The 13,207-nt window shown below is 53.5% G+C and overlaps 3 protein-coding genes across 4 annotated transcripts in view; 2 read left to right on the top strand and 1 right to left on the bottom strand.

Annotated features, from left to right (window-relative positions):
• LOC127586011 (zinc-binding protein A33-like) overlaps nt 1-545 on the bottom strand; it is an 18,482-nt gene extending 17,937 nt beyond the window's left edge. Inside the window, exon 1 of one of the 2 annotated variants that reach the window (XM_052043780.1) lies at nt 1-542. This exon is cut by the window's left edge and continues 1,047 nt beyond it. The gene's annotated coding sequence lies outside the window, so the exon portion shown is untranslated. The other variant, XM_052043781.1, reaches the window with a different exon arrangement.
• A 7,518-nt stretch (nt 546-8,063) lies between these two features.
• Nucleotides 8,064-10,063, top strand: LOC127586002 (heat shock cognate 71 kDa protein-like). The gene has a single exon (XM_052043766.1). It carries the CDS (start codon nt 8,099-8,101, stop codon nt 9,986-9,988), a length of 1,890 nt encoding a protein of 629 aa, XP_051899726.1. The 5' UTR covers nt 8,064-8,098; the 3' UTR covers nt 9,989-10,063.
• Nucleotides 10,064-11,296: 1,233 nt separating this feature from the next.
• Nucleotides 11,297-13,207, top strand: LOC127586001 (heat shock 70 kDa protein 1-like). The gene has a single exon (XM_052043765.1). The coding sequence runs from the start codon at nt 11,297-11,299 to the stop codon at nt 13,205-13,207; it is 1,911 nt and encodes a 636-aa protein (XP_051899725.1).

Below are 13,207 nucleotides of genomic sequence, written 5' to 3' on the forward strand. Positions count from 1 at the left end.
TGCTGCGCCTTGCGGTCCAAACACTTCCCCGATCTAACTGCTGCACTGCTGCTTCTAACGCGACCTTTCAGCGACCTTCTCTCTTGGCCTCATTTTCCCATAATTTATCAGTTTGTGCGACACCGAGTTTGACCACATTACGAACTTTCCCGCTTTCCTTCTGATTCTTTGAGATTCCTTCTTCAGATATCACTGCCTGGCACTTGTGTGGTGGGAATGTTACTTGCCACCCCTCAGCCCAGGCCTGGATATTGTCCATGTCTTGCTGCATTTGTGTTGTGGGCTGCTTCAGCATCTGAGTTGTGTCCGGGGAGTGTGGAGATCGGCGGCGGTGGGGGTGGAGCAGCGGCTGTGTGAGGAGAGCAGAGGGGAAGGTCTGAGGCTGGCGAGGCAGCACCGAGCTCAAAGAAAACCTCTTAGACAACAGAGGTGGATAACTCGGCTGTCGATGAAGAACGCAGCTCGCTGTGAGAATTAATGTGAATTGCAGAGGTAAAAAACAAAGACGAAACGGATATGACGACAATTTAGAAAAATTTGTAGTTTAGCCCAGAAAAAAAACGTAAAAACAACCCCACCCCCTCCCCCAACAGCCCGAAAACTGGCCAATAGGCAGCCAGTACGCTTCACCCGGAGGTTTCTTGCCGCCGCCAGAACCCGCCTTCCTCACCGACCCGCCACGCTGCCATTGGCCGCTGCCTCAGAACTCCGCCCATCCAGCCACGCTCTCATTGGCTGGTCCCGACGTCAATCTCCGTCCTTTCCAGAAACTTCTCGTACGCTCGGCGTCACGGGGCCGCTCCACGTGGTCATTGTTCGCGTCTTCAGAACCTTCTTCAATCTTCGTCGGTGAGCTCACCGGGCCGCGATGTGATTGGCTGGCGCCGCCGTGGCGCCCCGCCCACACCCGGCGCTGATTCAATATAAAGGGAGGGAGCCGCAATGAGCCGTTTCAATCGGCACGGATGGGGAAGGTGTTGGTGAGAAGACCAGCGAGCGGGGCAACCGCACTACCTGCAGCTGTGTGGCATCCGGCGACACTGAGAGGTTCGTCGGTGGTGCACCGGTAAAGAGCAAGTGGCTCTTAATGTGGCTGACAGCGTCTTTGATGCTAGGAGGCTCTGTGTTACGCTGACCACCGAGGCCGGCCTGGAGTTCCAGAGCCCCGACCGCAGGTGTTAAATTCAACCGGCCGATATGACTCTTGGATTTTCTGTACCGGGTTGTAGGCGGGTTTCTGCAAAGTAGTGAGACGACGTTCCAAAATTCTCAGACGTGTCGATGAGAATAGATTCGGTATCGTCCTGCCGGCCGAGGGGCGGCTTTTTCGGGCGGACTACCGGCGCTCCGCCCGCCGAATCCGAACTTTGTCAAACATTAAATGCACAAAATTCCACCGCTGAAGTTTCTAAGGGGACGGATCCGGATGGGTCCCGCCGGCCGAGAGACGTCTTTTTCGGGCGGACTACCGGAGATCCGCCCGCCGAAAGGGAACTTTGCCGAGCTGTGCAAATTGCCCTAATGTCCCGCCGCGGACGTCCCGAAGGCGACGGCTCCTGCTGGAGGGGAGAAAAAGATGGAGCAAGGTGGGCGGAGGAGAGCGTGAAGATTGGAGACACCTGCTGGAGGGAGATCAGCAGGAACACAAAGGCTACCCGCCTGTCATCTTCCACCCACCAATCAGCGTTTTCTCTTTCTACCGGCCGTCACCCCCTCCACTCTCACTCCTGATGCAGCGTTTGGAACCGAAACGTTGACAATGTTTGCACTGTTTCTTCCTTTGTATATACTTTTAATAATAAATGAAGTTCATTTTTGAAATTAAAAAAACCTTTTCTCTAAACATTGCTGCTCAATCTCTTCAGTTCCTCCAGCAGAGGGGATTTACAAGGACGCTACTGGGGTCCCAGTTACGGAAAGAGGTTGGGATGTTATTCATTGGAGCGCAGGAGAATCAAGGGCGATGTTATAGAGGTGTATAAAATCATGAGGGGCATAGATGGGGGGAATGCACACAGTCGTTTTCCCAGGGCTGGGGAATCAAGAACTAGAGGGCATAGATTTAAGATGAGAGGAGAGAGATTTACTGGAAACCTGAGGGGCAACTCCACCCAGAGCGTGGTCAGTGCGCAGAATGAGCTGCCAGAGGAGGTTTCTCGCCGCCGCCAGAACCCGCCTTCCTCACCGACCCGCCGCGCTGCCATTGGCCGCCGCCTCAGAACTCCGCCCATCCAGCCGCGCTCTCATTGGCTGGGCCCGGCGTCAATCATCGTCGTTTCCAGAAACTTCTCGAACGCCCGGCGTCACGGGGCCGCTCCACGTGGTCATTGTTCGCGTCTTCAGAACCTTCTTCAACCTTCGGCGGTGAGCTCACCGGGCCGCGATGTGATTGGCTGGCGCCGTCGTGGAGCCCCGCCCATGCCCGGCGCTGGGTCAATATAAAGGGAGGGAGCCGCTATGAGCCGATCTAATCGGCACGGAGAGGGAAGGTGCTGGTGAGAAGACCAGAGACCAGCGAGTAGGGCGACCGCACCACCCGCAGCTGTGTGTTCTTCAGCAGCACCGGGAGGTTCATCGGCGGTGTGGTCAAGAATTAAGTGACTCTTAACGCGGCCAAGAGCAGCTTTGATGCCCAGAGGCTCTGTGCTGCGCTATCACCAGCGCCGTCCCAGAGTCCTAGCCGCAGGCATCAAATTAAAACCGTTGATGTGATCCTTCACGAGGGTATCGGCGGGTTTCTGTAGGGTGATGGGGCCACGTTCTGAAATTTTCGGAAGTGTCTATGAGAATGGGTTCGGTATCGTCCTGCCGGCCGAGGGGCAGCTTTTTCAGGCGGACTACCAGAGCTCTGCCCGCCGAATCCGAATTTTGACAAACATTAAATGCACAAAATCCCGCCGCGTACGTTTCTAAGGGGACGGATTCGGACTGTTTTGCCGGCCGAGAGGCGTCTTTTTCGGCCGGACTACCAGAGCTCCGCCCGCCGAATCCGAACCTTGCCAAACATTAAATGCACAAAATCCCGCCGCGGATGTTTAGGGGGACAGATTCGGACGGTCCTGCCGGCCAAGAGGCGTCTTTTTTGGCCGGACTACAGGAGCTCCGCTTGCCGAATGGGAACTAGCCGTTTTTGTACGAAGAGTGGCGGCACTGGTTCCGAAATTGCTCCCCGAGATCGGATTTGCCCCGGTCTGCCGGCCCGACGCTCCACATGCCCGGCAGGATCTCCGGACGGCGTCTCGCCGAGTTGACATATGCAATTTCTCTACGGCGGGATCGGCGGGGTTTCTGCAGAGTAACGGGGCCACGTTTCTGATGAACGAGATGCTGGGGTAGTATCTGAGAATAGATTCGGAGGAGTCCCGCGGGCGAGAGGCGTCTTTTTCAGGCGGACTACTAGAGCTCCGCCCGCCGAATCCGAGCTTTGCCAAACATTAACTGTACAAACTCCCGCCACGGAAATTCCTAAGGGGACGGATTAGGACGGTCCTGCCGGCCGAGAGGCGTCTTTTTCGGGCGGAATACCGGTGCTCCACTCGCCGAATGGGAACGAGACATTTTTGTATGCGGAGCCGCGGCGCTGGTTCCCGAGTTGCCCCCCAAAATCCTGATGAAAGTCTTATTTGTCCCGGCCCGAGACTGCACATGCCCGGCAGGAGCTCCGGACGGCGTCCCACCGAAATGACACATGCAATTTCTGTAAGGAGGGATCGGCGGGGTTTCTGAAGAGTAATCGGAGCACGTTTTCGCGAAGGTCCTCTGAAGTCTCTATGAGAACGGATTTGGACAGGTCCCGCAGGCTGATGGGCGGTTTCTTCGGGCGGACTACCGGAGGTCCGCCCGCCGAATGCGAACTTTGCCGAACGGTGAAATGCCCTATGTCCCGCCGCGGACGTCCCGAAGGCGACGGCTCCTGCTGGAGGGGAGAAAAAGATGAAGCAAGGTGGGCGGAGGAGAGCGTGAAGATTGGAGACTCCTGCTGGAGGGAGATCAGCAGGAACACAAAGGCTACCCGCCTGTCATCTTCCACCCACCAATCAGCGTTTTCTCTTTCTACCGGCCGTCACCCCCTCCACTCTCACTCCTGATGCAGCGTTTGGAACCGAAACGTTGACAATGTTTGCACTGTTTCTTCCTTTGTATATACTTTTAATAATAAATGAAGTTCATTTTTGAAATTAAAAAATCCTTTCCTCCAACAAATGCTGCTCAATCGCCTGAGTTCCTCCAGCAGAGGGGATTTACAAGGACGCTACTGGGGTCCCAGTTATGGAAAGAGGTTGGGATGTTATTCATTGGAGCGCAGGAGAATCAAGGGTGATGTTATAGAGGTGTATAAAATCATGAGGGGCATAGATGGGGGGAATGCACACAGTCGTTTTCCCAGGGCTGGGGAATCAAGAACTAGAGGGCATAAATTTAAGGTGAGAGGAGAGAAATTTACTAGAAACCTGAGGGGCAACTCCTTCACCCAGAGCGTGGTCAGTGTGCATAATAAGTTGCCAGAGGAAGCGGTTGAGGCAGGTACATTAAGGACATTTAAAAGGTGCTTGGACAGCTACACGGATGGGAAAGGTGTGGAGCGATAAGGGCCAAACGTGGGCATGTGGGACCAGCTTAGAGTTGTGCTCCTGCTGATCTTCCTCCAGCAACATGTTGGTCAGCATGGAGCATTTGGGCCGAAGGGCGGACGTCCGTGCCCTGTGCCTGTGACCTGCCGAGGCAGTGAGTGTGAAGGCAGCCGCGCACTGGGCGGCTTTTCTTGCGCTGATGTTCCCGGAGTGAAGGTTTATTTCTGAAGGGAGAGGAACCGACGCCGAGGTTGATGTCAGCGGATCAGCTGGAGGTTTGTCCCACCCGGGAGGTGACTTTGCCACCAGCCAGCGCCATGGGGTCGCACTGCTGCGGCCGCCTCCCCGCTCCCCGGCGACTCTCCGCCTTCACCCGGAGGTTTCTCGCCGCCGCCAGAACCCGCCGTCCTCAGCGATCCCCCGCGCTGCCATTGGCCGCCGCCTCAGAACTTTTCCCATTCAGTCACGTTCTCATTGGCTGGTCCCGGCGTCAATCATCGTCCTTTCCAGAATCTTTTCTGGAACCGCACCACCCGCAGCTGTGTGGCTGCGACACTAAGAGGCTCATCGCCGGTGCGGCCAAGAGGCTCTGGGCTCCGCTGTCACCAACGCCGACCATCGAGGCCGACCCGGAGTTCCAGAGCCCCGTCCGCCGGCGTCAAATTCGACCCGCCGATGTGACCCTTGCATTTTCTGCACGGGGGGATGGGGATCGGCGGGGTTTCTGCAGATCGATGGAGCCAAGGTTTCAACGAAAGAAATTCTCGGAAGTGTCTATGAGAATGGATTCCGAGGGGTCCCGCCGGCCGAGGGGCGGCTTTTTCGTGCGACCTACCGGAGCTCGGCTCGCCGAATGGGAACTAGCCGTTTTTATACGGGGACTGGCGGCACTGGTTCCCAAATTGCCCTCCAAGGTCGGATTTGCATCGGTTTGCCGACCCAAGGCTCCACATGCCCGGCAGGACCTCCGGACGGAGTCCCGCCCAGTTGACACATACAATTTCTCTACGGCGGGATCGGCGGGGTTTCTGCAGAGTAATGGGGCCACGTTTTTGAAGAACGAGATGCTCGGAAGTCTCTCTGAGAACGGATCCCGCAGGCCAAGGGGCAGCTTTTTCGGTCGGACTAACGGAGCTCCATCGTCCGAATCCGAGATTTGCCAAACTGCAAAATGCACATACTCCCGTCGCTGAAGTCCGTAAGGGGACGGATTCGGACGGTCCTGCCGGCCAGGAGGCGTCTTTTTCTGGCGGACTACTGGAGCTCCGCTTGCCGATTGGGAACTAGCCGTTTTTGTACCGGAACTGGCGGCACTGGTTGCCAAATTGTCCCCCGAGGTCGTATTTGCTCCGGTATGCCGGTCCCAGGCTCCACATGCCCGGCAGGACCTCCGGACGGCGTCCCGCCGAGTTGACACATGCAATTTCTCTACGGATGGATCGGCGGGGTATCTGAATTGAAATGGGGCCACGTTTTTGAAGAACGAGATGTTCGGAAGTCTCTCTGTGAACGGATTCGGAGGGGTCCCGCCGGCCGAGCGGAGGCTCTTTCGGGCGGACTACCGGAGCTCCGCCTGCCGAATCCGAGTTTTGCCAAACTGCAAATGCACAATGTCCCGCCGTGGAAGTCCGTAAGGGGACGGATTCGGACGCTTCTGCCGGCCGAGAGGCGTCTTTTTCATGTGGAAGACCGGAGCTCCGATCCCAAATGGGATCTAGCCTTTTCTGCACGGGGAGCCGCGGCACTGGTTCCCGAGTTACCCCCCGATGTCCCGATGAAGATCGAATTTGCCCCGGCCCGCGGGCCCGAGGCTCCACATGCCCGGCAGGACCTCCGGACGGCGTCTCGCCTAGTTGACACATGTATTTTCTGTACGCAGGGACTGGCGGGTTTTCTGCAGAGTAATGGGACCATGTTTTTCTCGAATGAGATCCTTGGAAGTCTCTATGAGAACAGATTCGGAGGGATCCCGCCAGCTCTGCCACGCTGTGAGCTTTGCCCGCCGCGGAAGTGTCTTTGAGGTCGAGATCGGAGGCCTTCTGCCGGCCCAGGCGAGCCATGTCTGGGGAGACTACCGGAGAGCTGCCCGCCGTCTGGATAGGGGGCAGGTGTCGGGGCGCCGTAATACTCGTGCGATTGATCTGTACATGAATTTAAAGGTTTGCACTGTCTTGTGGTTGTATAAGTTTGTATTTTATGATGACAAACACCGACACAGGCATCGTGCTGATGGAAGGTCACTATCTGGGTGAAAGATGTTCTTTAGACTGCTCCAAATCTGTTGGTCTTCCAGTGTAAAAAGGTGTCCGTCAGGGAATGCTGCTGACTGGCACATTCCAGGGTGCAGGAATACCTGCTGAGGGATGCACTGAAGCTCGGGGCCATCAATGAAAAGGCTGTTGGGAAGGACCATAGTCTCGGGTCCTGCCGCCACTGGACACTCAGTGACTGTGTCCTATGTAACACTGCAAGTGTGGATTATTCAAAGAGGCCACCAGTCGCATTGGGTTCTTTGTAGATCTGTAAAGGTTCCTTGGGTTATACAGCAGGGAAACAGGCCCTTTGGCTCAACTGATCCATGCCAACACAGATATCTCTCCATACTGATTGCATTTCCCTGTATTTGGCCCATACCCTTCTAAGCCTCTCCGATCCATGTCCCTCTCCAGATGTCTTTTACCATTGTACCTGCATTGGAATTACCCTGGAGATATTAAATGGATGGCACCATGAATGTACAGACAGGGTAGGACTTAAACAGTGAACGGTAGCGCCCTGGCGATTGTTGTTGAGCAGCAGGACCTAGGAGTACCAATACCAATTCCCTGAAAGTGGCGTCACAGATAGATGGAGTGGTGAAGGCTTCTGTCAAGCTGGCCTTCATCGGTCATGGCATTGAGTATCAAAGTTGGGATGTTATGTTGGACCCGTACAAGACATTGGCGAGGCTGCATTTGGAATGGAGATAGAAGAGACTGCAGACGCTGGAATCTGGAGCAACACACGATCTGCTGGAGGGAAGAAAAAGAGAAGGAGCAAGTGGTGGGGAGGGGAGTGTGAAGATTGGAGGGAGATCAGCAGGAACACAAAGGCTACCCGCCTGTCCTCTTCTACCCGTCCGCCGCCCACTAATCAGCTTCTCCTCTCAATACCGGCCGTCACCCCTCTCCACTCTCACTCCTGATGCAGGGTTTGGACCTGAAACCTTGACAATTTTTGCACTGTTTCTTCCTTTGTTTATACTTTTTATTATAAATTAAGTTCAATTTTGAAATAAAAAATCCTTTCCTTCAACAGATGCTGCCCGATCGCCTGAGTTCCCCGTGGCGATTGTTTGCATCTTCCGAACTCAGTTCAATCTTCAGTGGTGACTCACCGGGCTGCGATGTGATTGGCTAGCGCCGTCGTGGAGCCCCGCCCATGCCCGGCGCTGGGAAAATATAAAGTAACGGAGCTGCGGTGAACTGGTTACAATCCGCACGGAGAAGGAACGTGTTCGTGAGAAGACCAAGACCAAGACAGAGAAGATGCGTGGATCCAAGGGAACAGCCATCGGTATCGATCTGGGCACCACCTACTCCTATGTGGGGGTCTTCCAGCATGGCAAGGTGGAGATCATCGCCAATGACCAAGGCAACCGCGCCACCCCCAGCTATGTGGCCTTCAATGACACCGAGCGGCTCATCGGCGATGCGGCCAAGAACCAGATGGCTATGAACCCATCCAACACCGTCTTTGATGCCAAGAGGCTCATCGGGAGGAGGTTCGACGACCCAACGGTGCAGTCTGACAAGAAGCACTGGCCCTTCCAGGTGGTGAGTGACGGAGGAAAGCCCACGGTGAAGGTGGAGTACAAGGGTGAGAATAAGACATTTTACCCGGAGGAAATCTCCTCCATGGTGCTGACCAAGATGAAGGAAATTGCTGAGGCTTACTTGGGCTCCACTGTCACTAACGCTGTCATCACTGTGCCGGCTTACTTCAATGACTCCCAACGCCAGGCAACCAAAGATGCTGGTGTGATAGCTGGTCTCAATGTCCTGCGCGTCATCAGCGAACCAACTGCAGCCGCTATTGCCTATGGGCTGGACAAGAAGGGCAAAGGGGAGCGCAATGTTCTTATCTTTGACCTGGGTGGTGGAACCTTCGATGTGTCCATTCTCTCCATCGATGATGGTATCTTTGAGGTGAAATCAACGGCTGGTGATACCCACCTGGGAAGAGAGGACTTTGACAACCGGATGGTCAATCACTTCATTGAGGAGTTCAAGCGTAAATACAAGAAGGACATCAGCCAGAACAAGAGGGCGGTGAGGAGGCTGCGGACAGCCTGTGAGAGAGCAAAGAGAACCCTGTCTTCCAGCACCCAAGCCAGTATTGAGATTGACTCTCTGTCTGAGGGCATTGATTTCTACACTTCGATCACCAGGGCTCGGTTTGAGGAACTGAACTCTGACCTGTTCAGGGGCACTCTGGAGCCGGTGGAGAAAGCCCTGAGAGATGCCAAGTTGGACAAATCCCAGATCCACGAAATAGTCCTGGTTGGAGGCTCCACCAGAATCCCCAAGATCCAGAAGCTGCTGCAAGATTTCTTCAACAGCAGGGAGCTGAACAAGAGCATCGACCCTGATGAGGCCGTAGCCTATGGGGCTGCTGTCTATGCAGCGATTCTGATGGGGGACAAGTCGGAGAATGTTCAGGATCTGCTGCTCCTGGATGTTGCTGCTCTGTCGTTGGGCCTGGAGACGGCAGGTGGGGTCATGACCACACTCATCAAGCATGACACCCCCATCCCCACCAAGCAGACCCAGATCTTCAGCACCTACTCTGATAACCAGCCTGGTGTCCTAATTCAGGTGTATGAAGGTGAGAGAGCCATGACCAAGGACAACAATCTTCTGGGCAAGTTTGAGCTGAGTGGCATCCCTCCTGCTCCTCGTGGTGTGCCCCAGATTGAGGTGACCTTTGATATCGATGCCAATGGCATCCTCAATGTTTCTGCTGTTGACAAGAGCACTGGAAGAACAAACAAGATCACCATCACCAACGACAAGGGCAGGTTGAGCAAGGAGGAAATTGACAGAATGATGCAGGATGCAGAGAAGTACAAGAATGAGGATGAAATGCAGCGGAAGAAGGTTGTAGCCAAGAACTCCCTGGAGTCCTACGCCTTCAACATGAAGGGCTCTATGGAGGATGAGAAGGTGGCCGGTAAGATCAGTGAAGAAGACAAGAAGGTCATTGACCTGTGCAACCAGACAATCTCATGGCTGGAGAGGAATCAGATGGCGGAGAAGGAGGAGTTTGAGCACGAGGAGAAAGAGCTGGAAAATCTCTGCAATCCCATCATTGCCAAACTGTACCAAGGAGCAGCCCCAGGTGGATTAAAGACTCGTCCTTCTGCTTTACTGTTTTGATGGCTATAATGTATGTTTATTTGTTTTTTTGTGGAGATTATGTTGTTTGCAATTTAATAACATTTTGACTATGCGTAATTTCTCAGTCATTTTAACAGACACGACGATCTGTCGTGTAAATATTCGTGAACTTGAGAAAATAAAATTGTTTTCATTTCTTTTCGCTTGTTGTGCATTCCTGGTCTCCTAGAATGGCGGGCACCTTGACAAAATACAGTCTTGATTTGAATTGCACTCACAGGATTTCGGTTTCCTCCCACATCCGCGGAAAAGGCATGTCGTTAAGTTAATTGGATACTGTAAACTGCCCCTAGTTTCTAGGTGGCTGGTGGAAGCTGGGGTTATCGATAGATGCGTGGGGAGAGTGGATTGCAGAAATGGGGTCAGAATAGGGTTCTGTAAGCGGGCAGAAACTAAATGGGCCGAAATAGCTTTCTTCAATGTCGGAAGAAAGGATGGAAACTGCTTGTTCTAGCTGACTACGAAAATTCGGGACTGCGGCTAAAAAACAACAGATTTACTAAGTTACCTCCAAGCCAATTCTGCCAGCTTTACGCAGCGTATTTATGACGGTAGGCGAACAAAGTGGTCAATGATTTTAGTAAATTAGAATGTTAGTTATTATTCTTTCATTCCTTAATTATCAGGTAAAATGGCAAATCTGACAATTCAACAATTTTGAGGGACCATACCCACGTACCCTGAAAGAACATAAAAAAAGTTTAATTTCAATCCACACTTCTTCAGGTCACCTAATACAGGGACGTGTGCCGTTTTGTTTTGGTCTACTTCGAAAGGATCGGTTCAAAGTTATGGCGCTGCTTTTCACTTCTCGCAGATTAAAACTAGTTTTCCTCGTGTATAGTGCAATAACCATGGAAGCCTTTGGCTTAGTTTTCTCCCAAAATCTCTATCTTGGGATGGAAGTACAGAAACCTAGCCATTGCTCATTAAATGAACGACTGCGCAAATTTAAATGTAGATATTACTGAAAAGCAAGCGGCTTATTGTTGCAGTGGCTGCAGAAAATTCGAGCCCTCTTAGGACATCGAATGTTGCTATCAGTCGGTTGGCATAGCAACCGCGTGCCGCGCTCGCCCATTGGCCGCATAGCTGTCTCAGCATTCCAATGCAAGTGACACTCCGCCTGTGATTGTCACAGCAACGCCGATTCCGCGGGAAAATTCTGGAATCCCGCCAGAAGGTAATATGTAAGCAACCAGCCGGCGAGGAGCGGCGTCAAAAGCGGCGGCATCTTCTGAGACAGGAGCAGCTGCCGTACTGGCCTAAACAAAACTACATCAATCAATGTCAGCAGCCATCGGTATCGACCTGGGCACCACCTACTCCTGTGTGGGGGTCTTCCAGAATGGCAAGGTGGAGATCATCGCCAATGACCAGGGCAACCGCACCACCCCCAGCTATGTGGCCTTCAATGACTCCGAGAGGCTCATCGGCGATGCGGCCAAGAACCAGATGGCTCTAAACCCATCCAACACCGTCTTTGATGCCAAGAGGCTCATTGGGAGGAGGTTTGATGACCCAACGGTGCAGTCTGACATGAAGCACTGGCCCTTCCAGGTGGTGAGTGACGGAGGGAAGCCCAAGGTGAAGGTGGAGTACAAGGGGGAGCAAAAAACCTTTTACCCGGAAGAAATCTCCTCCATGATGCTGACCAAGATGAAGGAGATTGCTGAGGCTTACCTGGGCTACAGTGTTACCAACGCTGTCGTCACTGTGCCGGCTTACTTCAATGACTCCCAACGCCAGGCAACCAAAGATGCTGGTGTAATAGCTGGTCTCAGTGTCCTGCGCATCATCAACGAGCCAACTGCCGCTGCCATTGCCTATGGGCTAGACAAGAAGGGCAAAGGGGAGCGCAATGTGCTCATCTTTGACCTGGGAGGTGGAACCTTCGATGTGTCAATTCTCACCATCGATGACGGTATCTTTGAGGTGAAATCAACGGCTGGTGATACCCACCTGGGAGGAGAGGACTTTGACAACCGGATGGTCAATCACTTCATTGAGGAGTTCAAGCGTAAATACAAGAAGGACATCAGCCAGAACAAGAGGGCGGTGAGGAGGCTGCGGACAGCCTGTGAGAGAGCAAAGAGAACCCTGTCTTCCAGCACCCAAGCCAGTATTGAGATTGACTCTCTGTTTGAAAACCTGGACATCAACACCTCGATCACCAGGGCTCGGTTTGAGGAACTGAACTCTGACCTGTTCAGAGGCACTCTGGAGCCAATGGAGAAAGCCCTGAGAGACGCCAAGCTGGACAAATCAAAGGTTCATGATATTGTCCTGGTCGGAGGCTCGACCAGAATCCCCAGGATCCAGAAGCTGCTGCAAAATTTCTTCAACGGCAGGGAGCTGAACAAGAGCATCAATCCTGATGAGGCCGTATCCTATGGGGCTGCTGTCCAAGCAGCGATTCTGATGGGGGACAAGTCGGAGAATGTTCAGGATCTGCTGCTCCTGGATGTTACTCCGTTATCACTCGGTCTTGAAACAGCAGGCGGTGTCATGACCACACTCATCAAACGTAACACCACCATTCCCGCCAAGCAGACCAAGATGTTCACCACCTATTCTGACAATCAACCCGGAGTGTTGATTCAGGTGTATGAAGGCGAGAGAGCCATGACCAAGGACAACAACCTGTTGGGCAAATTTGATCTTCGTTGCATTTCTCCGGTCCCTCGCGGTTTGCCACAGATCGAAGTCACTTTCGATATTGACGCCAACGGGATCCTGAAAGTGTCGGCTGTGGACAAGAGCACCGGGAAGCAGAACAGGATCACCATCATCAACGACAAGGGCAGGCTGAGTAAGGAGGAAATTGACAGAATGGTGCAGGACGCCGAAAGGTACAAAGCGCAGGATGAGCGGTTGCGAGGGAAGATCTCGGCCAAGAACTCCCTGGAGTCCTACGCCTTCGGCACCAAGATCTCGGCGGAGGAAGAAAAATCCAAGGGCAAGGTCAGCGAGGAAGACAAGAGGAAGGTAGTCGAAGCGTGCAACCAAGCCATTTCATGGCTGGAGGCGAACCAGGAAGCAGAGAAGGAGGAGTTTGAGAGCCAGCTGAGGGGTCTGGAAAATGTCTGTAATCCAATTATCTGCGGGCTACACCAGGGAGACAGACCACCTGGTTTTCCAGAGAGGTCCGGTGAAGGAGACTCGTTCAGTGGTCCAACAATTGATGAGGTTGATTGA

This window comes from Pristis pectinata, chromosome 34, assembly GCF_009764475.1.
Source record: "Pristis pectinata isolate sPriPec2 chromosome 34, sPriPec2.1.pri, whole genome shotgun sequence".
Classification (NCBI taxonomy): Eukaryota; Metazoa; Chordata; class Chondrichthyes; order Rhinopristiformes; family Pristidae; genus Pristis; species Pristis pectinata.